Source organism: Grampus griseus (genome assembly GCF_964374135.1).
Source record: "Grampus griseus genome assembly, chromosome: 19".
In the NCBI taxonomy this organism is placed as follows: domain Eukaryota; kingdom Metazoa; phylum Chordata; class Mammalia; order Artiodactyla; family Delphinidae; genus Grampus; species Grampus griseus.
In genome coordinates this window covers 58,652,946-58,677,303 of record NC_139013.1, presented here as the reverse complement: position 1 = coordinate 58,677,303, position 24,358 = coordinate 58,652,946, and the positions used below count along the sequence as shown (strand labels likewise).

Sequence of the window (24,358 nt, the reverse complement as noted above, 5' to 3'; positions counted from 1 at the left end):
GACTATATGCCCTCAGACTAGAGACAAAAAAGAATCTAAACAAATATTAAACGCTTGTTAGTAGCCTTGTTTTTCACCAGCATAGGTGAGCAATGCCGAAGGTGCTTTGTGTGTACTCTAGGATTGAGCAAGTAAGTATATTATGGATAATGGAGCCGGGTGTCTCACTGTCAAGCAAGGGAATTGCAAATATGAAAAAGGGAAAGAATGACTCTTGTGTTGTTTTGAAATTGGAAGTATCAGTGTAAACTCATGGTTTTTAATATGTTTATAGACCAATAAGGAAATGGACATGCAGTACTATTTCCTACCCCAGCCATGAGCGTAACCAACAACCACATCTTGTTTCCTGAGTGCCATGCTCCACCAGAAGGTTCTGGGGCTCCTCAGAAACATGACTGGTTCCAGGGCTGGGACTGGGGAAATTACAGAATAAGCCTGGAATACCTTGCTACGCTGGAAAGGAAGCAAATGCCTAAAGAATGCCAGGAACATGTCAAAAGGACACAGGAGACAGGGGGACCAAAGCATCTCCAGGAGTAGGACAGATGACACACTACAGACACAGCATCACTTCTGTGAAAATCCCACCAAAAGTGCAAAGCCCAAATTCAATCAGAAAAACCCACACTGAAGGAAAGTCTTCAGAATAATTAGCCTGTGCTTTTCCTTTTTTTTTTTTTTAATTAATTTATTTGGCCGCGTTGGGTCTTCGTCGCTGCACGTGGGCTTTCTCTAGTTGTGGTGAGCGGGGGCTCCTCTTCCTTGCGGCACGCGGGCTTCTCATTGCGGTGGCTTCTCTTGTTGCAGAGCAGGGGCTCTAGGCACACAGGCTTCAGTTGTTGTGCTGCCACAGTAGCAGCAGTTGTGGCTCGCAGGCTCAGTACTTGTGGCTCGCGGGCTCTAGAGCACATGCTCAGTAGTTGTGGCGCGTGGGCTTCGTTGCTCCGCAGCATGTGGGAGCTTCCCGGACCAGGGCTCAAACCCATGTCCCCTGCATTGGCAGGCAGATCCTTAACCACTGCGCCACCAGGGACGTCCCTAGCCTGTGCTTTTCAATGTCAGTGTCATGAACCCTTCCAGATTAGAAGCTAAAACGACATGGCAACTGAATGGCAAAATCTGAATACGGTTTGTTGTAGGTTTCATGGTCCCAAATCAATGTCAACTTCCTGATGTTATGACCGCACTGCAGCCGTGGAAGGCAACGTCCTTGTTTGGGAGTAACACACGAGTTACTTAGAGGCAAAGGGGCAACTTAACTGCCACATGGTTCACAAGAGTGTGGAGAAAGGATGAAGCAAATGGGGCAAGATGTTAACATTTATGGAATCCAGGAGATGGGTACCTGGGAGTGTTTCTGCAACACTTCTGTAAACCTAAATTTGTCAAAATTAAAAGGTTAAAAGGAAGTACTCTTTCATACCTGAAGGGGGTGGGTGGAGGCTGTGTCTTGTGATGCCCACGTGCAGCCTTACCTGTTTGAAGCTGGGGGTGCCAGCACCAGGCCCACGGACCCCTCACACGCCTTTTCCCCCACCCTCTGCCTGTGCCCCCATCGAGCTCTCAGGTCTCCTCGGCCGTAGGGCTGCTGTCTACCAGCCTGTCTGGATGTAGCTGGATAAAGGCACCTTCTCAAGCACATTCCTGATGTTTTCTTTGAGATCCTGGTCAAAACCAGGGCTCATATCTCTAGAGCAATGTACATACACAGAGGTTTGAATGTAATTTGGGAGGGCGTGCAGGGTTCTCCTGAAGTCCAAGGGCCCTGTCAGAGGGTCCAGCTTGCGAAGACGCGAGAGGCTCCCAGGAGCTGGGGCCTGCACTACTTACAGTGCGTTAACGAGACAGTCTTTCCACCGGGAGGGTTATGCAGAGAAGGCATAGCTTCTACTCACTGAGCATTCTCCGTGTGCCAGGCTGTGCCCGGCGCTTCCTGGCACCCAAACAGCCCCACCAGGGATGTGTTTTAGTGTCTCTTAGAGGGGTCAGCACACTGAGGCCTAGGCACGATGCCCAGATTACAGATGACCCCGTTGGATGGGGAGGGCTGTGGGCTGTGGCTAAACCTGTGTTTGATTCATATGTCAAGCAAACCCTGCCCTGTCCCCAGTTCAGCACACACACCACGGTCTGGAGAACACAGATTTAGTGAGACAGGGGCTGCAGCCCATTACACAGCTCTCCTGGGAGGGCCTGCCCATGCTAACTGGTTCCTTGGTGGGTTCTTGCTACCACGAGCTGGACTCAGAAAGACCCACACATGATTCTGTTTAAAGAATTTGTCATCCAGAAGCGGGAGATGGGGCAGAGGTAATGGGGGTAGTTTAAAAAAAAAAAAAAAAAAGAGCCAACTTTGCCCAACAAATGGCAGCTACTAACGTTTCTTATGGACACAGTGATAGTAACTGGAATAGTGTGCTGATGACACGGTAAATTCGGGGACAGCCAATATCCTTATGACAGAAATGCGATGCTGCGGTGAGACGTGTGCAGATCTGGGGTGTAGGAAGAGGGCATTTAGCCTTTAACCCCCGCTCAACCCCGAGAAGAAAGGGGTCCCGATGGGGGCCAGCCTCCCACTGTGCTCAGCACAGAAGGAGGGGATCGCCTAAAGCCACCGGACAGGGCTTCCCTGGGGTGCAGAGGGGTGAGGAGGGGGTGGTGCTGTCTTTACCCACCGCCCACGTCGGCCCACCAGCTAACTAGGCTGGCCTTTCCTTTCTGCTGGCCGAGCCTCTGCTCGGGCTTCCCAAAGGTGATGGACGCCCCGGTGGCTGTACCCCCTGCCCACCGCCCACCTGTGTGTCAATAGTCAGCACACTCCAGGGCGGGGAGGAGGGCAGAACCGCGCAGCCGTGTCCTGAGACGTCCTCCTCCCACGGGCCTTCCCCTGGACGGCAGGGTCTCCCAAGGGTCCCCGCAAACGCAGCTCCCCCACTGGATAGCTGGGGGTCAGTCCTGCATCCCGGGCTTCCTCTGCTGGAGCAAAGATTTCTGGCGCCTGACCTCAGGCCCCCAAACAGAAGGCCCCTGGTCGGAGTCTCCGAGGTCTCTGCAGGCAGGCACCGTGGTGGCAGGACGCAGCTCCTCGGCACACTGGGTCCCAGGCCTACTGTCACCAGCCCTCTCACCTAACCCAGACCTCCCCCGGGGGCACAGTCCCTGCTCCACACCTGGAAGCAGGGCAGCCTCTCTGGGTGGGACCCCCAGCCCCCCAGCTTGGAACACCAGGGTAAGCTGGGCTGGGCCAAGGCAGGAGCGGCGGCCAGTCCACCCAGCGGTGACAGCTAGGTGGCCCCTTCCTTCCACGTTGTGTAGAAAAAGCCAGTAACCCTTGGACTGGCCCGCCAGAGGAGGACCCAGAGAGAGAACCCTGGTGGGAGGCAGGGGCAGGGCCCTTGGGAGATAGTTATGAACAGCCCCAGCCAGGGACAACCAGAGGTCCCCAGAGAGACAAGGGGCTGGGGGAGGGAGCCTCCACGTAGAACCCAAACCATCCACCGCAGATAAAACTCAGGCCAAGGCTGAGTGTGTGCAGCTGGCATCCTCAGTCTTGTCGGCCACTCCCCGGAAGCCCTCCAGGATTTCCAGGGTGGCCCAGGCCCAGCAGCCTTGGTCCCAAGGGCGTGGGGGGCTCTTGGCCAAGGGGAGATGAGAAGAGTCCCTCCCCCACTCCCCTCCCCTTAAAGCTCTGCAGTTCGGGGAGGGGGTGCACATCCTGGCCCACACAGCAGCCGGAAAACAGCCAGGCATGGCTGCCCCAAGTCCCGGTAAGCGCTAGGGGGTGATGGTCCTTGTGATGCCCCACGAGGCCAGTCATCCCCCAGAGCTTACCATCGTCCCCGAGGTGCTGGGGAGAGGTCCAGGGGCTGTAGCCTAGGGTCTCCAGAGCACAAGAAACACCTTGACTTCGGCAACAACTGGCAGGGCGGGCCCCAGACAGGCCCACGAGGGGTTCCGTTGCTCTAGGCGTCCACGTCTGGACCAGGCTCCTGGAAGAGTGACTGCTTCCGCAGGGTAAGGCGGGCACACCTAGGGCACGTGGTGGAATTGTCGTAGTAGCAGTCCCTGGGGGCAGGGAGACAGGGTCAGCCCGGGAGGGGGCATGGCTCCTTGCATGTAGACATCTGCCACCGACTCTTCACAAGCTCCTTAAGTCAGGTCCCAGTATCCCCCCAGATGGACGGGGAAACTGAAGCAGAGCTTCTCCCAAAGGGTCAGTGCAGAGGGCTGCACCCAGGCGTGCCTGCCAGGCCTGCTGTCCTGTCCCTGTGTGCGGGCCCTTCCTAACGGCTCCACACCTACTACCTGTGGCCCTGTGACAGGGAGGGTTCTGCTCAGAGCTCAGTGACCCCCGACCTGTCCCCACTGCCGTGCAGAGCCTCCACTCAGGGCTCTGCGGAGGTGCACACGGTCCCCACGGCAGTTTAAATGTTTGAAGGGGGCGTAGCGGTATTTGACAGGACAGACACCATGCAAACTGCTAGCTCGAGGGAGCTCACGGTTTTAACAACAGCTCCTGCTATAGTCACTGCAACCGCAATCCCAGCTCTGCAGACCTATGAGGTCGGCGGTGGCTCTGAGGAACTCCAAGTGCCAGGAAAAAACCAGTGTGGACTGAAACAGGGGTGGCGGGGTCCCACCTGAGCCCAGTGTGAGAAGCTGTGTGGGCCCAGCAGGCGCGCGCCTATTGGTAACTGTGCTTAACGAATTCACACATCTTTCTTCCGATTTCTGTGTATCATTCTTCCAAACATCCACGAGTCTTTAGGACATAAATGCTTAAGTTGTTTGAACCTAAGTACTTAATACACAAAAATGTTAGGTATTTCTTGTGGCCTAGGGAACGTTTGAAAAAAAATCACAAGAGCTAAGAAGTTTAGGAAGCCCTGGCCTCAGCTAAACCTCAGTCCCGGTGGAGGAGGGAAGCCAGCCGGATACGTGTGCACTCGCGGGGTCTGGGCTGCGCACCCCTCCCCAGCCCACGGGGGCTTCTTCCCAGCGGAACTCAGCTGAGTCTCACCATCAGGGTCTAAGTCCACATCTCAGGATCAAGGCAAAGAGATCTGAAACCCGGCGGCGAAGATCAAGCCCCAGTGTCTCCCTCCCTCCCTCTCCCCGTGTCTATCGGAGGGGGTGGGGGTCAGCGTAGAGGTCGGGGGTCAGGGTCTCAAGCACCGACCTGTGGAAGACGGCGGAGCAGTCGGCGCACACCGACGTGTGGCTGTCGAAGGGGAAGAGCACGTCACCCTCTCTGCAGAGCTCACACACAAAGCCCTTGGCCTGGCACCGCTGGCGGCGAGGCGGGATGGTCAGTGCCCGCTCCCAGGGTGGGGGGCACGTCCACCAGAGCCCCCCTCCCGCCCTCCCCACCTGGCCCGCGGGGGGGCCCACCTCGCAGTCCAGCTTGATGTGCTTGGCGAACAGCGTGTGGGTGTCCGCCAGCGAGCAGCCCAGGCGGCCCGTGCGCGCGTCCAGCAGGTCCTGCACGGAGTACATCTCGTCGCTCTCCACGAAGTGCTGCCGGTGCTGGAGCTGCGGGCCCAGCCAGCGTGACCCCGGTGGCGGGCCAGCGCCCTCGCGCTGCCCACCCCCCCCCGCCGGCTCGCCTGCAGCTGGGCCCCCTTCCCCACTGTATCTCATCCACACACCTCGCCACCCCCCGCCACGCTGCTTCCTACTTTTCTTTTCTGCCCAACCCGAAGGGCACTGCTCTGCTCCCTGCCCCCCAGGACCCAGACACTGTCTGCCTGCAGCAGGCACCCAGTGAGTATTTGTAGAACAAATAAACAGATGAGCCTTGAAAAGTGTTTCGCGGTCAGCCCTTCCTGGGCTGGCCCGTGCCTGGTCCACTCCATGGAGACTCCCATGAAGGCTGCAGGATGAGACCCGCTCCTCTCAGCGCCCCTCACGGGGATGGAATCACAGCAGGTTTTTGTGGGTACACTGCCTGTTTGTTTACGGCAGACCTAGTGTTCCCGGGGACAGTGTGGAGACCTTCTGCTAACAGCACAACACACGCAAGGCATCAAGCCATCCCCCCACGGCCCTGGTCTGTTCCCCCCCACCCTCCCCGACAGATCCCCTCCCCCCACCCCCGGGGCAGGCGGGCTGACCTGCAGGAGCAGGCGTGCCGCCATGGCCTCCCTGCAGGTGATGAAATACGGCTTCATGAGCAAGATATCCTGGCGCAGCTTCTGTGGACGAGAGGGGCCGGTGGGCATCCCTGGTGGGGGCATGGGCTGTGCCTGGTGTGTCTGTGGGGGAGGGGCTGGCCCTGCTCTGGCTCTGTAGGAAGTCATGTCACCTTACGCTCTGGGTCAGTAGGGGACGGGAGGTACCTTCCCGTTCCCCAGCACAGCCCCGGATCTGAGCGCTCCAGCCAAGCTCAAGTTCAAGCCACAGCTTCTCGGCCAGGCAGGACCCTGAGGTTCCTTCGTCCGCAGTCTCTCCCCCGAGCCCAGCTCCACACGTGCACACACACCTCGAGCGCATCTGAGCTTGCCTCCATCGATGGAGACTGACCAGTCTAACCCCTCCTCAGCCCGGGATCTCGGCAGCTCAGCCTGCCGTGCCTCAGCCCGCTCCCCTTCAAGCCCCACCCCTCTCAGCACTAGCCTGAGGCACCCTCACCTGCCCGTGCCCCACCCCGGCCTCCTGCTGAATGGCAAAGAGAGTGGCCCCCACCACTCTCAGGTGCGTCCAGCACCTGAGCACACAGACGTGGTTAAGTGGAGAATACACACTGGGACGCAAAGACTAGTGCGAGAAAGAGAAACAGTGCAGCGTATCTCCGTAATGTACCCCGATAGGTTGGGTTAGATAAACCGCATCACTGAAATGAACTTCACCTGCTGCTTATTTTTCTAATGTGGCTACCAGAAAAATTCAGATTGCCTCTGATCCTTGTGTTGTGTTTCATATTGTGGCTGGACAGTTGCTTTAGCGACTTTAACTTAAAGGACAGGGGCGGGGCCCAGCTAAGCAGGCGGCATCTCTCCGATCCACCACACCCCGGGGGGGCAGGGTCGCCCCACGCCCGCCCCCTCCCCAGCCTCACCCGGATCTCCACCAGCTCCTCCACATAGTTGAACAGCAGAGGGTTGATCTCCCGGAGCCGGAGCACGGGCCTCGACACCATCAGCGCCAGGTAGCGCATGCTGCCGCGGGACACCTGGAGGGGGGGGGGGGACACTTTCCGGCGCCACGCCCCCAGGCCACGCCCCCTCCCCACCCAATCCCCAGCCAGCGGGGGCTGTACCCCAGGGCCATGCCCCTCGCTCCACCTCGCTGCGCTCCCCACCCACCTTGCGCGGCTCGAAGTCCCAGTTGTGCACCACACGCGCTGGGATGACGGCCAGGTCGTTCCAGTGGCAGTGGCTGCAGTAGTACTGGCCGGTGTAGTCGCACTGCCGGGCCTCGCTGGGCACACCCCCTGTGGAGAGGGAAAGCATTACAAAGTCTGGGAGACCTGCGAGGTCCCTCCCCCAGCTGCGCCCACGCGGGGCCAAGGGTTCCACCTTCCACACCCGACTCATCGTCTTCTAGGCCACCCTGCTTCCCTGTTTCTCACCAGTAAAATGGGACAATAGTAGGACTCCCTCCAGGCGACTGCCAGAGGCAGTATGTTTCTGGGAAGAAGGCCCGATACACAGCCTGTGAGCGACTGCTGCGGGATTTCCCCATCGAGGTGGGTTTTCTGTGACAATGGGGCCACACATAGGAGGCTGAGTGCAGCCCAACCCCGCAGGGACTCCTAGGGGACACACGTGGCAACCTCACTCTGCCCGGGTGGGAAGTGAAAAGGCACCCAGAGCAGCCCCTTGTCGCTCCCCCAGGAAAGGAGCAGGACTCGTGCCCCGGAGTCACGCTACCCTTAGCCATCGCACGCACCCAAGTTTCTCATACAGCTGTCGGCAGGGCTCCTGGCCCAGGCAGCTCCCCTCCGCCCTGTGCCCTGCTCTCCCGGGGGTACTCACGCAGAGAGATGGGTGCCCGGCACTCAGCACAGCGGTAATCCTGGCTGTCCAGCCCTGCCTCGGGGCAGATGTTCAGCTCATACTCGGCCTGGTGGCTGACTTTGGACCGCACGCAGGGCTTGGAGATGAGGTTCAAACACTTGCTGTGACAGCGGTAATAACACCCTGGTTGGGGGCCCGACAACGTGCCTCTTAGAAGGGTGGTCACCCTGCGGCCCAGGCTGACCTTCAGCTGCCGGGACCCCCAGGGGCCTGTACTCCGATTCCCAGACCAACGCAAGAGCCTCTCCAGGCACCACTGCAGGTTCCCAAAGGTCAAAGGTCCCTTCAGTCCCCACCCGAGGCTTGCCCTGAAGGTACGTGCAGACCTTTCCCCCCAACTCCATACTCAAAGGGCCAGGGGCCTAGCTGCCATTCCCATCTGGGTGCCTAAAGGGCTCAAACCCAAGCTGTCTGAGTGGAATCCAGCTCTTCCTTACCAATCCCACCCCAGTCTTCCCAGCTCAGGTTTCAGTGCCTCCATCTTTCCACCCACTGAGACGTCATCCCAGTCCTTCAGCTAGGGCTGCACTTGGCCCCTTCTCATCCGAATGCCCCACCCTGGTCACAGTCCATCACTTTCCCTCCTTCAGGCCATGCTCAGCTCAGCAGCCGGAGTTAAAACCTAAGTATGTCCTGCACTCACCCGTGGCCCCAGTGCACTTATGCAAAAGGCTCTAGCCACCTCTGAGCCCACCTCTACCATGCCTCCTCCCTGACACAGTGCTTCAGCCACACTGCTCTCTGCTCCTCCTCGAAGACACTGGACACACACTGACCACAGGGCCTTTGCACAGACAGCTCCCCTGAAGAAATGTTCCTTCCTAGATATACTCCGGGTTTGCCCCCAACCTCCAAGTTTTCTATTAAATGTCACATGATGCCTTTTCATTTCACCCTAACGTAGCACCCATCCCCCTCCCCAACACATACTAGTCCCTTCCCTTATTCTTTTTCACTATATGTCTAACATACCATTTCATTTATTTATTTGATTTTTCATCCAGAACAGCACCTCCAATGGAATTTTCTGCAACGATGGAAACGTCCTGTCTGCACTGTCCAATGGGTGGCCACCAGCCTCATGTGGCTATTGTGTACTTGGAATGTGCATGGTACCACTGAGCAACTAGTTATTACCTTAATTAACTGAAATTCGAATAGCCACGCACGGCTAGTGGATGTGAGCCTGGTGAAGGCAGGTATTTGGGTCTTTCATCCTTTGCTCTACCTCCCATCCCCCCCACGCTGCAGGGCTCAGCAAATACCGAAAACACAGCAGAGAATTCCCCCTCCCCTGGGGCCTGGAGTGGCAGGCCAGCAGGAGCAGTCTGGTCTCGGCCCACCTGTGCAGGTGTACCAGGTCTGAATGAGCCCCCAGATGACGGTGTGACACTTGTCACAGGTTTGCTTCACACTCTTGCTCTTCTCCTTGTAGAATCGGTGCTCGAGAAGGACTCGGATGTTGGGCTCATCCTCACTGGGGTCCTGGGGAGGGGGCCAGGGAGGGGTCACAGGTGAGCCAGGCAGCAGCTCTTTTCCCGTCACACGAGCCCCTTGACTGCGTCTCCCAGGTAACCACGTGTAGCAGAGGTTGTGAAATTTACCCCAGTGCCACAGCCCTTCCCTTACAATAGAACACAGTGATTGGTCAGGCCGGGACCACCCAGATTACAGACTACCTTTGTACCTAGGTGGCACGTGAGCAGGGGTGAAAGGGCCTTCGCTGCCCTTCCCACACTGTTTTTGCTGGCTGGGTGCAGACCCAGAGGCAGTGGGGGGCTGTCGTGGACTTGCCAGGGACTGGCAGAGCACCGAAAAAGGAGGACCTGAGGTCTCCGATACCAACAGCTGCCGGATGGGCCCTGGGCCACCTACAACATTTCCACATGAGTAAAACTACACAACCAATTCCTTTAAGCCACTGTATTTGGGGGTGTCTTAGCTCGTGCCATAGCCTTACCTATATTCTAAAGAACACTCCACTTTCTATATTCCCAGGGACTCAGGAACCAGTGCAGGGATGCGGTGGGGCCCCAGTCAAACAGGGCACAGACTCAAGGACTACATGATGGACCCCTGTGGTGTTTGGCTTCCAGGATCCATGAGCCCTTCTGTTGTCACCTTCGGCAAACCACCCCCTGCTCTGGGTCACGTGGTTCAAGGTGGGATTAACTGACCCACTTGCTCCAGTGGGTGGACACATGACCCAGGACTGTGATTACCATCAGACTAGTAGAGACACAGGCTGCACCTGGGGTGACGGCCCATCTCTCTCCCGCCTGCCTGGGTAGCTTCAGCCAGTCGGGTGCGGAGGGTGGAACCTCAGCCGCGCTGCCCCAGAGGCGGCCCGGCCTCCGGACGTGCGTGCCCCAGCCCAGCTCCAGCTGCCTGGAGGGGGGCGGCCGGCACCCACCTTCAGCTCCTGGAGCTTCAGCCGGAGGTGGATGAGCCTGACCACGGCGTCCTTCTGCTTCTCCGAGTGCTCCGGCAGCTCCAGGATCACCTGCTTGCACTCCTGGATGGCCTGCCGCAGCTGCTGGATGTCAGAGGCCAGGAACAGGCCCTGCTCGGGTGGAGGCGGGAGGTGGCGGGTTTGGGGACAGTGACGGTCAGATGCCCCCTGCGTGCTCTCCTTTTTGGCCAGGCCCAGCCTCATAGGCAGTTGGGCCCAGAGAAGACCTCCCTGGTCCTGCTCACCCAGGTGGCCCAGGTGGCCGAGGACCTGCTCAAGGCCCGGGAACCCGGGCAGCAGAGGCAGGAGCCGCACCACACCACCTGCCCCTCTCTGGACCTGTCCACCCACGGGCCTCTGGAGACCTAATTCAGGATGTTTTTCGAAACACAACTTCCCTCTTTTAGAAATCCAATCGCTTTTCTGGCTATGCTATTTCGCTTACTTCTACAGAACTTCCTCTTGGAGGAAAGCCGGGAAATGACACTCGTCTGTCGACAAGGAGAGGAAGTGGCCTCTGGTTCGGTCACCAAGCTCACAGACACCCCGGGCACCTACCCGCCCCTGGCCCCAGCACCTCACAGGTGGACCGGGGGCGGGGCCCAACAAAGCCCCTAGACTCAGGGGCAGGGAGACAGGCCGGGGCTCAGAGCTGGGGCTGATCCTGCCCCAGGAAAGCAGTGTCACTGCCCTCAGGAGCCGTGCTCCTCCCCGCAGTACACTGAGCCTCCGGGCAAAGAGGAGGGGACACCTCTCTTGGAAACCAGTGTGTGGCCCATAGGAGGGGCTCAGAAATGTTCTAATAAAGATGCAAAGCACATAAATGTAATAGGTATCTGCAGCAGCAAAGCGCAAAGCTTAAAGGCCACATGAACAACAAAAATGAACAGCAGACGAGAACTGGGGTCTCCAGGTGAATTTTTTAAGAATCATATTTGAATGTTACTATAACGTTTCTCTCAAAAGTTGGAGATAGTTTGCATAAAACGGGAAGATTTTCAAACTTTAAAAAAAATTATTATAGCCCTTTTATTAGAAAACAAACAAACAAAAGAAACAGCAAGATTTCCATGGAACAAAATATAGCACAGACAAGAGTGGCCCTGCCTAGCTGAGTGGGCAGGGGGTGTGGGCAGGGGGCTTCCCCTCTCCCGTCCTCTCCCTCACCCTACAGCATGACTATAGGATTCCCTGGGACCCCAGGTGGAATTAACTCTCACATTTGCTTCACAGGACCCGGGAGGGGAGGGAACGGCGCTCAGAACAGCAGCCCAGGCTCCCAACCCCAGGTCCAGCCCATCCCCACAGGACCGCAAACACGTTTTGGGGGTGGGAGCCAGGTGTCACGTGGGCCTCAGATTCCAGGCCCAGGAGCCCCTGCTGAGGTGGACATGGCCGGCTCCTCGCGCTTTGGGGGCTCACCTTGTCCCCCTCCCCGCCCGCAGACCCTGAACCTTACCACAGGGCGGGCGAAGTGGTCCTCGGACAGGCCTAGGTCCATCACGCGCTCAGGACAGCGGAACTCTGGCTCTCCCGGGGGCAGCTCGGGCAGGGCCTCTGGGAAGGGCGGCAGAGAGACGAGTCAGCCTGCCACCCCAGGAGGAAGCCGTGGAGCCCATGGGAGACGAGGGAAGCAGGGCCCTGCCCTGGCATCGGCCCTGTTTGCACTTGCAAAGGAAACCGAATCCTTGTGCAGACGGGAGAGTGCCGTGCAAAAACAGTAAATACTACAGAAACATGCCGATTTCTAAGGCCCACGCCTCGTGAGTACATCTGCGGGCTCGAGAAGGGCCGCCGAAGCACTACACACCAGAACACGTGAAACCCCGTGTGGACACCGGCCACCTCTGCACACACACACCCCCGGGGCCCCCGGCACCCCGTTGGCTCCATCCACAGTCTCGGGGCTCACATCCTGCTGACCTCTCACCCTCCAGATCTTGGCGCTGAGTTCACGCCCCAAGCGTTCTCCAAGTGAGCACGTGCTGTGCGCTGGGCCCTGGGACACAGCAGTGACAAGACAGGCACACATCCCTGCCCTGGGGAGTGTTCATTCCCCAGGGGATGCAACAGGTGGAAAGCGGGTTGTGCTGCAGAGAAGAGGGGGGTCCCCGCGTGTCCACGGGAGGAACCCTGTAGAGGGGGGGCCGGTGTGACGGGGTCAGACCACCCGCACAGCAGCCCCCAGCACCCACCTTCAGAAGCGACCTGCAGGGCCTCCTTGCCAGGCCCCTGTTCATGCTGCCAGGGCCCGAGCTGCTTGTTGAAAGGATTGAGGTGGACCTGCCGGAACCGGGCGAGCTTCTCGTCATATTCCATAGCACCCCACCTGTGGGCGGGCAGGCCGGGCGGGGCAGAGGTGGGCGTCCGGCTCCCGGGCTCGCTGCGGTCCCCTCCCCTTTCTGAGTGCCTGGAGCTTTGCAGGGGAGGCCTGGCCCCTCTCCCTTCCCCAGCAGGGTCCGGGCCAAACATCCCCACACCACAGCCACCCCCTTCAGACCCTCCCCAAACCAGCCGAGCCCCCTCACCCCGGCGCCCACTGCTGGAGCCCCCTCACAAAGAGCAGTGATGTCCGAGCCGCTGATGGCGCAGGCAGGGCCAGAAGGGCGTGCCCAGTCAGACCTCCAGCACGGGCCCCTTTGATCCCGCCTGCCGCACTTGCCCTGGTAGAGCCACGCCCTCCCTGTCCACCGAGGCGCCAAAGCTGTGCGGCTCCCAGGATCACACCTGCCGGGACTCAGTTCCTCCCTTCTGGCCCTGGGCCCAAGGTGCTCCTTTCCAGTCAGAGCACGCAGAACCCGCCCTCCCCGCCCCCCACCCCCCACCCAGCAGAAGGGTCAGTGCTGATGCCAGGGCTCAGGCCTGCTCTGCCACCTGCAGTGTGGCCTTGGCAGGACCCACCTCCCGGTGCCCCAAGGGGAGGGCCCACGAACGCTGTGTAGTCACCGTGTGGCCCAGGCTGGCGCTGCACTGATGCCCCATGTGGCCAGAGCCCACGCCCAGCCCCACACCTCAGGACCCAAGGAAACAGGCAGGAAGTGCCTGGTCCACAGCCTGGCACTGCTCTCCCCTGCGCAGAGCTCAGCAAGCCGCGAACACGCGGGGCTGGTGCTCCTGAGACAGAGGAAGGGACTTCGGTGGGGTTTGCCTCCCAGGGCCCCCCACTTAACTAGCGGGTCCACATCCCTTAGCCTCTCTCTGCTTCAGGGCCAAATGAGTTCACAGAAGGTTGGACAGATGTTTGTTAAAACTTTGTAGTAAGGGCATGGGTGTTGGTTATGCTTTCCTTATACCTGGTTACCGTCTGAAATAATTTGTTATTATACAAGGCAATCCTCTGACTCCTATCTGCCCTCCACCCCATGAAAGGAGAACTGAGCCAGAGTGCATGGCCCAGGGCCACCCCACCCTGCCCACTGCTGCCCTGCACCTGGGCAGGGACTCTCACACAGCCCCGGGACCTCGCCTGCCTCTCTGGTCTCTGTGGTGGGATGTGGGGAAGTTCCAGCCTGGTAGAACGTGGCACCCATTGACTAGCTGCCCCTAGGTCAAAACAGGGCAGGACACAGACGCCATGGGCCCAAGTCACAGTCTCCCTTATGACCTGATGTCTCTGGGCAGCTCACACAGGGTGGTCACCACCCAAGATGGCAAGCTTGGGCCACAGTGCCCTAGGAAGCCCCCAGAGCAGGGGAGACCCAGTTGTCACAAACAAGTGAGATCCACATTCACTAACCCCTTCTTCCGGAGTGATGAGGAAGCCCTGAGCTGCTCACCGCCAGGCTTCATTCACGTGAGACAGAAAGAAACTTCTGTTTAAACTACTGTTACTGGGAGGAGTTCTGTCTCTTGCAGCCAACACAGATCCTGACTGATCACCCTAACAGCCCTGTGGTCAGCAGACAAATTGGCCCTATTCAAATCCCAGCTGTCAGCTCCAGCTGTGTGACCTTGGGCAAATGCCTGAGGCTTTCTGTGCTTTTGAGTTCTCATGTTTCAAGTGGGGATGATAACAGTACCCACTGTGTAGAGTTAAAGATTAAATTAGTCAATACAAAGTTCTGACTACCTTGGCCAGAAATAAACACCAGCTGCAACTTATCGTTATCGCTGTTACTATTAAGAATCAGACAGGCCTGATGTAATGCTGCCTTCCCCAGCGAAGAGCATTTTCTTGCCCATAAATAAGGGAGCATGCCTGCCTCCTGGGGCGGGGTGGGAGGGGGGTGAGGATTAAGCACTTGTGCGTGACAGTTAAGCCTGTAACCCGCAGCCGCTGCAGAGCAAACTGTCTGTGACATCACTTGCTGATCAGCCCACCCCCAAGAGACTGGAGGATCAGGAGCCACGCCCGGGGTCTCGCCCCAGAAACCTCCCAGCGTTTTCAAAGATGGCCAGAGGCGGGCTTCCCTGGTGGCGCAGTGGTTGGGAGTCCGCCTGCCGATGCGGGGGGCGCGGGTTCATGCCCCGGTCTGGGGGGATCGCGCGTGCCGCGGAGCGGCTGGGCCCATGAGCCACGGCCTCTGGGCCTGCGCGTCCGGAGCCTGTGCTCCGCAAAGGGAGAGGTCACGCCGGTGGGAGGCCCGCGTACCACACACACACACAAAAAAGATACATGCATCCCTATGTTCACAGCGGCACTATGCACGGTAGCCAACACACGGAAACAACCTAAATGCCCACTGACAGACGAATGGATAAAGAAGATGTGGTACATATATGTAATGGAATATTACTCAGCCATAAAAAGGAGTGAAATTGGGTCATTTGTAGAGACGTGGATGGACCTAGAGTCTGTCATACAGAGCGAAGTAAGCCAGAAAGAGAAAAACAAATATCGTATATTAACGCATGTATGTGGAATCTAGAAAAATGGCACAGATGAACCTAGTTGCAGGGCAGGAATAGAGATGCAGACATACAGAATGGATGTGTGGACACGGGGAGGAGAAGGGAACGGTAGGATGAATTGGGAGATTAGGTTTGACATAAACACACTACCGTGTGTAAAACAGATAGCTAGTGGGAATCTGCAGTACAGCACAGGGAGCTCAGTTCGATGCTCTGTGGTGACCCAGATGGGTGGGATGCGGGGGGGAGGTGGAACGGAGGTCCGAGAGGGAGGGGATATAGGTATACATATAGCCGATTCACATCATTGTACAGCAGAAACTAGCACAACATTGTAAAGCAATTTTACTCCAATTAAAAAGTCTGAAAGTGGAGACTCCCTCCCTCAGGAGGTATTTCCTGTACTCCCTTCACCTCACCTCTCTGGTTTCTGGCATCCCACCCAACCCCACCCTTTCTCTCTTTACCTGTGCAGCCTGGATGCTGTGGCTCAACCAGTGTATAACCCTGTCCTGTTCCCAGGGAACTGCAAAAGTATTTTTTTTCACCCATCTATTGGACCACAGGGTGATAGTTTACTGTTTTAGACTCAAACGGAATTTGTCCAGTGAGGCCTGAGCATGGGAAACATACAGCACTTAACAAGAGGATGTGATGACATGGGTGTGTGTTGTAAACACTGCTGTGTCTTTATTAATGTACTTTAATTTCCTACTTCGTCCTTTATTTCTTAAAGAGTGTATGTGAGAAATGAAATCAGTAAGAACTGGAAATGAAGAAATCACTTTTAAATCTCAAAAAAAAAAGAATGAAATAATGCCATTTGTAGCAACATGGATGGACCTAGAGATTATCATACTAAGTGAAATAAGTCAGAAAGAGAAAGACAAATACCATATGATATCACTTATATGTGGAATCTAAAATATGACACAAATGAACTTATCTATGAAACAGAAACAGACTCACATAGAGAACAGACTTGTGGTTGCCAAGGGGGAAGGAGTAGGGGGTTGGATCGGGCGTTTGGGGTTAGCAGATGCAAACTATTATATATAGAATGGATAAACAACAAGGTCCTACAGTATAGCACAGGGAACTAGATTCCACATCCTGTAATAAACCATAATGGAAAAGAATATGAAGAATATATCTATCTGTATCTATATATTCAACTGAATCACCTTGCTGTACACCAGAAACTAAAAGAACGTTGTAAATCAACTGTACTTCAATTTAAAAAACAAATAAATAAAAAGCACAGGTTCTCAGGCCCTACCTAGAAAAATAAATAAATCAAATAAAATATGGCCGGAGGAGCTCAAAGGCAGGAACACCTCCACTCTTCCCAGCAGCGCTCCTTGGGCTACAGGCTCTCCTGGAAAAAGCATCTCTCATTAACCCCCTTATGGGCAGTGCCAGTCTCAAGCCTGGCAGAGAGGCTGCAGGTGAGTGAATGAGTGGGGTCACCTGACTTCTCTCAGCCCCAGTTTCTCTCCGGCCAAGCTGGAGAATCGTATTTGCGGGTGTGGGAGGGGAGCTGCTGAGGGCAGAGAGATGATGTCCCGACACAGGGGCCTAGCAGATGTAGTGCGCGGCAGCTGACTTTGAGGAAAGTGACAGCAACCCTCACCACCCCACCAGGTTCACCCCCCAGAGAGCTCTGCACCCGGAATTCAGGCTTGGCCTCAGAGAGGAGCACGCAGGAAGGTGGGCACTGAGAGGCATGCAGGAAACCCGCTACTGCACTGTCTACCCTCTTCCAGAGACCTCCTCTCACGGGGGCTGCGGACTCCACGTCTTTGCAATGAAAGGAAAGCTCAGAACAAAGCCCAAGACGTCTCAGGGCCCCGAGGAACATGGGGCTGAAGCTCAGATGTGCCCGAAACAGCCTCTCCTGTTCTCGGAGAGGCACGGCCACCAAGAGGACCTGTTATCACCCCGGCTGCCACCAGAGGCCCCTGGACTTCTCCCCGGAGGGGGCAGGGCCGAAGGTACGTCCTAACTGCTCACACCTGGAAGGAGGCCTGCCAGGACCCCGCAGGGGCACAGTTACTGTCCCTTGAAGGACTGTCTGCGGCAGAAGCTTAGCGGCAGCCACCCCGGCGTCTGGGAGACGCCGCCCCCAAACGGGCCTCCCCCACCTTCACCCACAACAACAACAACAACAGACACTCTGGGGACCCTCGCTAACTGGCTCCGCACAGGGGCAGGTCTCCTCCACCACGCCCGCCCGTTTCATAGATGAGGAAACTGAGGCTCAGAGTGGTCCAGCCCCAGCGCAGGGCGGCACAGCCACGGCGACCCCTCGGGCCTCACGGATCCTACAGAGTGTCGACAGCCGGAAGCAGTGACAGTGTCATCTGCCGGGGGACGCCTTCCCCGCTGAACCCTGCTCGGGTGGGTGGCGCGGCTGAGGTCTCCAAACCCCTCTGGCCCCAGGTGAGGACCCGCGGGTCTGAATCCTGCTCTGCGCCCGGGCCGGGGCCTCGGGCGGGTCCCTCGCCCCCTGCGCCGCGGGGTCCGCGTCGGGAGAGGGGGCTCTCCGAGCTCCGGGCCGCGGCGGCCCGAGCGTCCCCGTCTCCTCCACACAGACCCCCGCCCGCGCCCGCTCCGCCGCTCACCTGACCGCCGCAGCCCTCGCTACATTGTGTGCGGCCGGCCGGCCTCGTTACATCGTATCCACCGCCGCCCTCGATACACTGTATCCGCCCCGCCCGCTGCTGCCTCCTGCGGCCCGGAGGCTCACAGCACAGGCGGAGTCTGCGCGTCCCGCCCCCGGCCCGGAGGCCTCCACCTCCCGCTCCAGGAAATGGGCGACACTTCATCCCAGCTCTTCAAGGTGGTGTGAAATAAAATTCATGTTTTATGGCAAGACAAGAAAATTTTAAACATAAAAAATTTCTCTGCCCTTTGGCCTGCTCTCGGCCCGCTGTGCATCTGTATCTGCATTTATGCATCGATCAAACCTCCCCATCGGCAGAAACGCCTGCCCAACCACAGAGAGCAGCATTCTCTTGGCATCCACGACAGCTGCTTAAAAGATAGGGTTCCGGGATTTCCGTGGTGGTCCAGTGGGTAAGACTCTGTGCTCCCAGTGCAGGGGGCTCCCGTTCCATCCGTGGTCAGGGAACTAGATCCCACATGCCTCAACTAAGAGTCCTCATGCCACAACAAAGACCCGGCACAGCCTAAATAAATAAATAAATATTTTAAAATCTTTTTTTTTTTTTAAAGATGTTGGGGGTAGGAGTTTATTAATTAATTAATTAATTTTTGCTGTGTTGGGTCTTCGTTTCTGTGCAAGGGCTCATCTCTAGTTGTGGCAAGCGGGGACCACTCTTCATCGCAGTGTGTGGGCCTCTCACTATCGCGGCCTCTCTTGTTGCGGAGCACAGGCTCCAGACGCGCGGGCTCAGTAGTTGTGGCTCACTGGCCTAGTTGCTCCGCGGCATGTGGGATCCTCCCAAACCAGGGATCAAACCCGTGTCCCCTGCATTGGCAGGCAGATTCTCAACTGCTGCGCCACCAGGGAAGCCCTAAAATCTATTTTTAAAAAAAGATAAGGTTCCTTCCTGATCTTGTAAGGGGCCAGGATGAGCTTAGATCTAGATTGTTTAAACTGTCAATAATATGTCATTTGATGTCCAGCCCTCTGTCTCAAAAAACCTGTATAACTGTGACTTGACTTCTAATGGCAGAACAGTCCTTGAAGCTTTACTGAGATGGTGTTCCTGGGTTATAATCCTCAAATTTGGCTCGAATAAAATTTTCCATTTCTTCCTTAGATCAACTGATTGATTTTTCGTCGACAATGGTATAGGCAGGGGACAGCATTGCCTAGATTTTCCGTAATCACAAAAGTCCTGGTTTAAGTCAAAACCAAACACTCTTTTAAACGTTGGTATTTAATTTTCTTTTTTTTTTTTTTTGGTAATTTATTTATTTTTGGCTGCGTTGGGTCTTCGTTGCTGCGCGCGGTCTTTTCTCTAGTTGCAGCGAGCGGGGGCTACTCTTCGTTGCAGTGCATGGGCTTCTCATTGCGGTGGCTTCTCTTTCTGTGGAGCACGGGCTCTAGGCATGCGGGCTTCAGTAGTTGTGGCACGTGGGCTCAGTAGTTGTGGCTCGCGGGCTCTAGAGCGCAGGCTCAGTAGTTGCGGCACATGGGCTTAGTTGCTCCATGGCATGTGGGATCTTCCCAGACCAGGGCTCGATCCCATGTCCCCTGCATTGGCAGGTGGATTCTTAACCACTGCGCCACCAGGGAAGTCCCCTAATTTTCTTTGAAACCCCAGTGGTTGAGGGGGAAAAAAGGAAGAGGGAATCACTGCAAGCAGCAGATGGTTGTACTTCCTTCCACCCATGTTCACAACTGGTGAGAGAGGGAAGCACTGCAATTCTACCCCATTTCACAGAGGATGAAACTGAGGCACAGTGAGACTAGGGGCTGCTCAGTGGAGATGGGGGCGGGAGCTGGAGAAGTCTGTGTCTGTGGGAACCAGTATAATTGCTGCTCTCCAGGGGCGCCTGCTGGGTTTCTCTCCATGACTCGTGTCACTGCCTGATGTCCTCTGTCTTGTACATTTTCACTTGATTTTTGTCTCCACCCCACCTCCACCCCCTGCCCCGCACCAGACACTAAATAAAGGCTGTAGACAAGGTTTTTTTTTTTTTTTTTTTTTGCTTTCTTCACTCTTTGGGGCCTAGAACAGTACCTAGACACATAGGTACTTACTTACAGGGACTGAGGAAGGGCCAGTCCTGAGTGAGACTGGCCCTGAGAGGAAGAATGTTCCACCTGGCAAGGGGCCCACTCCCCCTGGGACAGAGCGGGGAGAAGACAGACACGGCCCCAGAACTCAAGGAGCCGGACAGACAATAAGCAAAGATGCAAATCAGTAAGAGATGTGAAGCACAGGAAGAAAATACACAGGATGACAAGGTGGCAAGCAAGGTCTGGGAGGAGGACGTCGTGCTCCAGACCCACAGGGTAAGAAGGAGAGAACCGCAGGACAGCTGGGAAACAGCGCTCAGGAGCTGCACCTGCGAGGGCCCCCAGGCGCCACAAGAGGCTGTGTGCCAGCGCAACAGAGAGCAGGCTCCTGTGGCCAGAGTCTGGTGAACGGCGAAGGGCGAGGAGGGGAACGGGAGAGGCGAGGGGCTGCGGGTCCTTGTAAACACACTGCCTTTGATTTGCGGTGAGATGACAGCTGTTGGAAGTTTCTCTTTTCTTAACAGCTTTATGCAGGTGTGATTGACATACGACAAGCTTCATGTTCAAGTGCACCATCTGATCAGTTTTGACAATTGCATACACCTGAGAAACTATGACGCTGACTAAGATGGTAACCCTATCCTTCCTCTTCCTGAAAGGCTTCCTCCTGCCCCCTTGCCACCCCCCCACCCTGTCCCCACCTCTGTCCCCAGGCAGCCACTGATCTGGGACATGCTGGCTCGATTCTAGTGTTAGCACCACCACGTTCATCTTTGTTCTCTGGTTTTCCTCTGACAATCATGCCGTTGTATTCCCCAGGGCTGCTGGAAGGAATGTTAGGTGTATGACAGGTGCTGGAAAGTGGAGGAATCCCGGGGAGACTCTCAGCTGACCTTATAAATGGTTCCTGCTGGATGAGAATACAGTCCTCCTCTGAAACCCTCAGAGAAGAAGATAGAAAAGCATACGGAAGCACCCACACCAGTGTCCCACGCGTATTAATACTTGAACTCTGCAGTTCCCCAGGAAACGGGATCCTGCTCAGCTTCGCAGTCCTGGTCTGCGGTGGGTGTCGTCACACCAGCCCACGGTGACTTCATTCCCTCCAGTTCTGCCTCGCTCCACCCTTCCTGCACAGCCCCGGTGCCCTGGCCCATCCTCTCCTGGGGAGGGCCCCACACCCCACGCCTGTGCTGGCAGCAGCCCCTGCGCGTGGTGGCCTCGGCATGCGGAGCCGTATTGCACTCGTATGTGCACCCACTCATTTATTATTCTCTAAGCAAGTCGCTTTCAAAGAATTTTAAGAGCCTAAGTCTTTTCTTTCAATTGAATCTATACGGAGTTCCGACTCCTAAAATATGAGTGGACGTGTTCTTCGCAGCTGGGGAAGGTGCCCTAGAGAGGGGAAGTGCCCTGCCACATGGAGAGGGGCAGAGTTGACGGTCATCTCCATTCCACACTCACTGCCCCCCTTCTCAAGCTGTCGTTGTCCCCCAGGGGTGGTGGGATCCATGATGACTCGGCTCCGGCATCCTCCGTGCAAATTGTGTCCCTGTCCCTGGAGGCTGGGGTCTTGGGCAGCTTTGCCTGTCTCCAGGCCTCGGCCTCTTCCCCTGAAACATCCGCCTCACAAGTGTGCCGGGACGTGTGACCTAGTGGATGAAGAGCTCAGGACTGCCTGGCCCCCAGAACAGGCCCAGCTGTGGGGCTGCCGGGGACCCCAGTCTCAGATTTCCAGATTTTGTAACTGAGGAATAATTGCTTAGTATAAACATGTCCCCAAGTGGAATGTTATTTGTTCTTCATCTGAAATTCCAGTGTAACTGGGCGTCCTGTATTTGCTCTGGCAGCCCTGTCCCTGGGGGTGAGGCCATCTCCTGGCCCCTGAGCAGCCCTGCATGCCAGGCTGAGGGTGCAGGGCCAGGGCCGGGAGTGTGCCCAGGTCTGGATGCCCCTGGCCCATCACCCAGGCTGAAGGCAAAACAGCCCGTGAGGTAGGCGGCCCCAAAGGCCATCCAACAGTGGTGTCAACACTGGATGGCACTGGGCCCATCAGAGCCCTTCGGGGAGGTTCAGGTGAGACTGAGTAACCCCTGAGCGGGCTTCTCCTGCCCCCTCCTGTGCAGGCATCCCTGCAAATAATCTCGCCTCACCAATAATAACAGGCATGTAAGAGCTAACGCTTAGGGCTTTTGTTATGGGCCATGTGCTGTTCCAGCCACTTTCCATGTGTGTTCCTGTTTTCAGGTGCACAGCGAACCGCTCTGAAATGCGCTGACATAAAGCACAGCCATTCACCTCGCTCAGGGACGCCGTGGGTCAGGACTTCACGCAGAGCCCAGGGCTGGCTTGCCTCTGCTCCACAATGTCTGCAAGGAGTGAGGCTAGGACTGAGGAAAACAGGAGAGAACTAAATGGCCCCTCATAAGAAAGGGAGCCGGGGCTTCCCTGTTGGCGCAGTGGTTGAGAGTCCGCCTGCCGATGCAGGGGACACGGGTTCGTGCCCCGGTCTGGGAAGATCCCACATGCCACAGAGCGGCTGGGCCCGTGAGCCATGGCCGCTGAGCCTGCGCATCCGGAGCCCGTGCTCTGCAAAGGGAGAGGCCACGACAGTGAGAGGCCTGCAAACCGCAAAAAAAAAAAAGAAAGGGAGCCAGAGGCTCAAGGGATGGGGCGGAGGGACCCGGCAGGAGGAGAGGAGGGAGGGCTGGAGGAAGGAGGCGCCAAGCCCCTCCCTCAGGAGAGGAACCCCGGGGAGCAACAGAGGCGTCCTAGGCCATCGTGAGTGCTAGAGCGGGGCTGCAGTCTAGGCAGAGAAGGCAGGGCGGCCCAAGGAGGCCAGCTTCATCTAAGTGGCCCGAGCCAGGACGAAGTTCTCACAGGTGCAGGTGCTCAGGAGGGAGGTGGGTCTGTGGCCGCTTGAAGCAAAGTGGAGAGAGACACAGCCTGGGCTGGACCCCCGCTGTGCCACCTGCCAACGGGCAGACCTCACGTCTCTGAGCCTTGTTTCTTGCCTGGAAACCTGGTGGCCTCACTGTAAGGGTTAGACAAGGCACAGCTTTCCACCCCTCAGGAGAGAGCCCGGGAAGACCGTGGACACCCCTCCCCCACAGTGCATGGAGGCCGCAGCCCTGTGAGGCTGCCGTGGACGTGGAGTCGGGGCCTCCACCACCCAGAGAGGAGGACCCAGCGCAGGGCTCAGACCCTCACACACAAACAGTCACACTCACTGTAACCTGGCCGCCTTGCATGTGAGGTGGGCGAGCACAGCTCTTCAGGGTCAGCCGCACGACGGGCTTAGAGCTAGACTGGCCCGGAGCAGGTGCCTGGAAGCATCCGCTCCTGCCAGAGCCCTGGATGCCGGCCCTCTCGGGACTTCCATTCCCTGGTCCAGATCAGCCCCTTCGGCCTCTCTCTGCCCGGGTATCCACACAGAAGGGTGGGATGCAGGGGTGTCCCGGGGGAGCTGGCCTTGATGAGACCCTGGCTTCGAGGGGTGGGGTGTGGGGAGGCCGAGGGCAGAGGGTCTGGGCCCGTCCAGCTCTGCACGGGCTCACCTGGGCCCCGGGCAGGCAGCGCCTCTGGGATTCCACTTCTCTCCCTATACGAGGAGGGGGCGGCCAGGTTTCCCCTTCCAGCGGGACCCTGGGCGCCCTGCGGCCACAGGAAACGACCGCCAGGGGGCGCGTGGGCCAGAACTTCGCTTCCGACCCGGCTGCGCGGGGTGCTGTGCCCACAACTCGCTGACCAGACCCGCCCTTCCCCAGGGCTCAAGCCCCCACCCTCCAGCACACTACATTTTCCGGGGGAGTCCTCAAGGTCCCCCCTTCCTGACTCCCCTTTGGGTCTCGGCTGCCTGCCTCTAACGTCTAGCGCCCGGATAAGCCAGAGGAAAACTCTGCGGCACGAGTCACCCTGGAGGGGACTGGGGCTTGTGCCGGGTCGCCTGAGAGCACGCCTGGGCCTCCTGCAGCCATGGCCACCTTCTCCAGCACCACCGCCAGGAGCTCCCCTGCCAGGGGCTGCACCTTGGGACAGCTGCAGGTTCCAAGCACAGGCCCACGTCAGCCCCCACTGGGAGACGATGATGCTCTGTCCTGCCCCCGCCACCGGGCCTCCCTGTCTGCCCCTCCTAACCCCTCTGGCCCCAACTTTCCAGAATAAGAAGAACTCTCCAGCACCAGACACGGGTATCCGACAGCAATAAATTTATTAAGTATCCCCCCAAGATATAAACACAAACCAGTAAAAAAAACGAACCAAACCATAAAACATCAGGCCTGGAGCTGATGATAAAGCAGAGAGACAAACGGGCCA

The 24,358-nt window shown here is 57.3% G+C and overlaps 1 protein-coding gene across 2 annotated transcripts; it reads right to left on the bottom strand.

Moving 5' to 3' along the window:
- DEF8 (differentially expressed in FDCP 8 homolog) lies at positions 1-18,024 on the bottom strand. Of its 2 annotated transcripts, XR_014298223.1 has the most exons (13): positions 17,952-18,024; positions 12,672-12,805; positions 11,936-12,033; positions 10,438-10,587; positions 9,368-9,509; positions 7,983-8,147; positions 7,311-7,438; positions 7,064-7,177; positions 6,120-6,200; positions 5,398-5,538; positions 5,186-5,295; positions 3,838-4,071; positions 1-1,212 (listed from the first exon to the last, which is right to left on the bottom strand). XR_014298223.1 is itself a non-coding variant. In XM_082677596.1 (12 exons), exons 2-12 carry the CDS (start codon positions 12,793-12,795, stop codon positions 3,969-3,971), a joined length of 1,356 nt encoding a protein of 451 aa, XP_082533722.1. In that variant the 5' UTR covers positions 12,796-12,805; positions 17,952-18,024; the 3' UTR covers positions 1-3,968. The 2 variants fall into 2 exon arrangements, 1 of the variants encoding a protein (XP_082533722.1); XM_082677596.1 differs by having other exon boundaries at positions 1-4,071.
- Positions 18,025-24,358: the final 6,334 nt, after the last annotated feature.

Coding starts and splice junctions, on each gene's coding strand:
- DEF8 (XM_082677596.1), bottom strand. CDS start 12,795: ATGGAATATGACGAGAAGCTCGCCCGGTTCCGGCAGGTCCACCTCAAT. Junction 10,588..11,935: donor ACCACTTCGCCCGCCCTGTG/GTAAGGTTCAGG, acceptor CCACCCGAGCAG/GGCCTGTTCCTGGCCTCTGA. Junction 8,148..9,367: donor GACCTGGTACACCTGCACAG/GTGGGCCGAGAC, acceptor GCCCCCAACCAG/GGTGTTATTACCGCTGTCAC.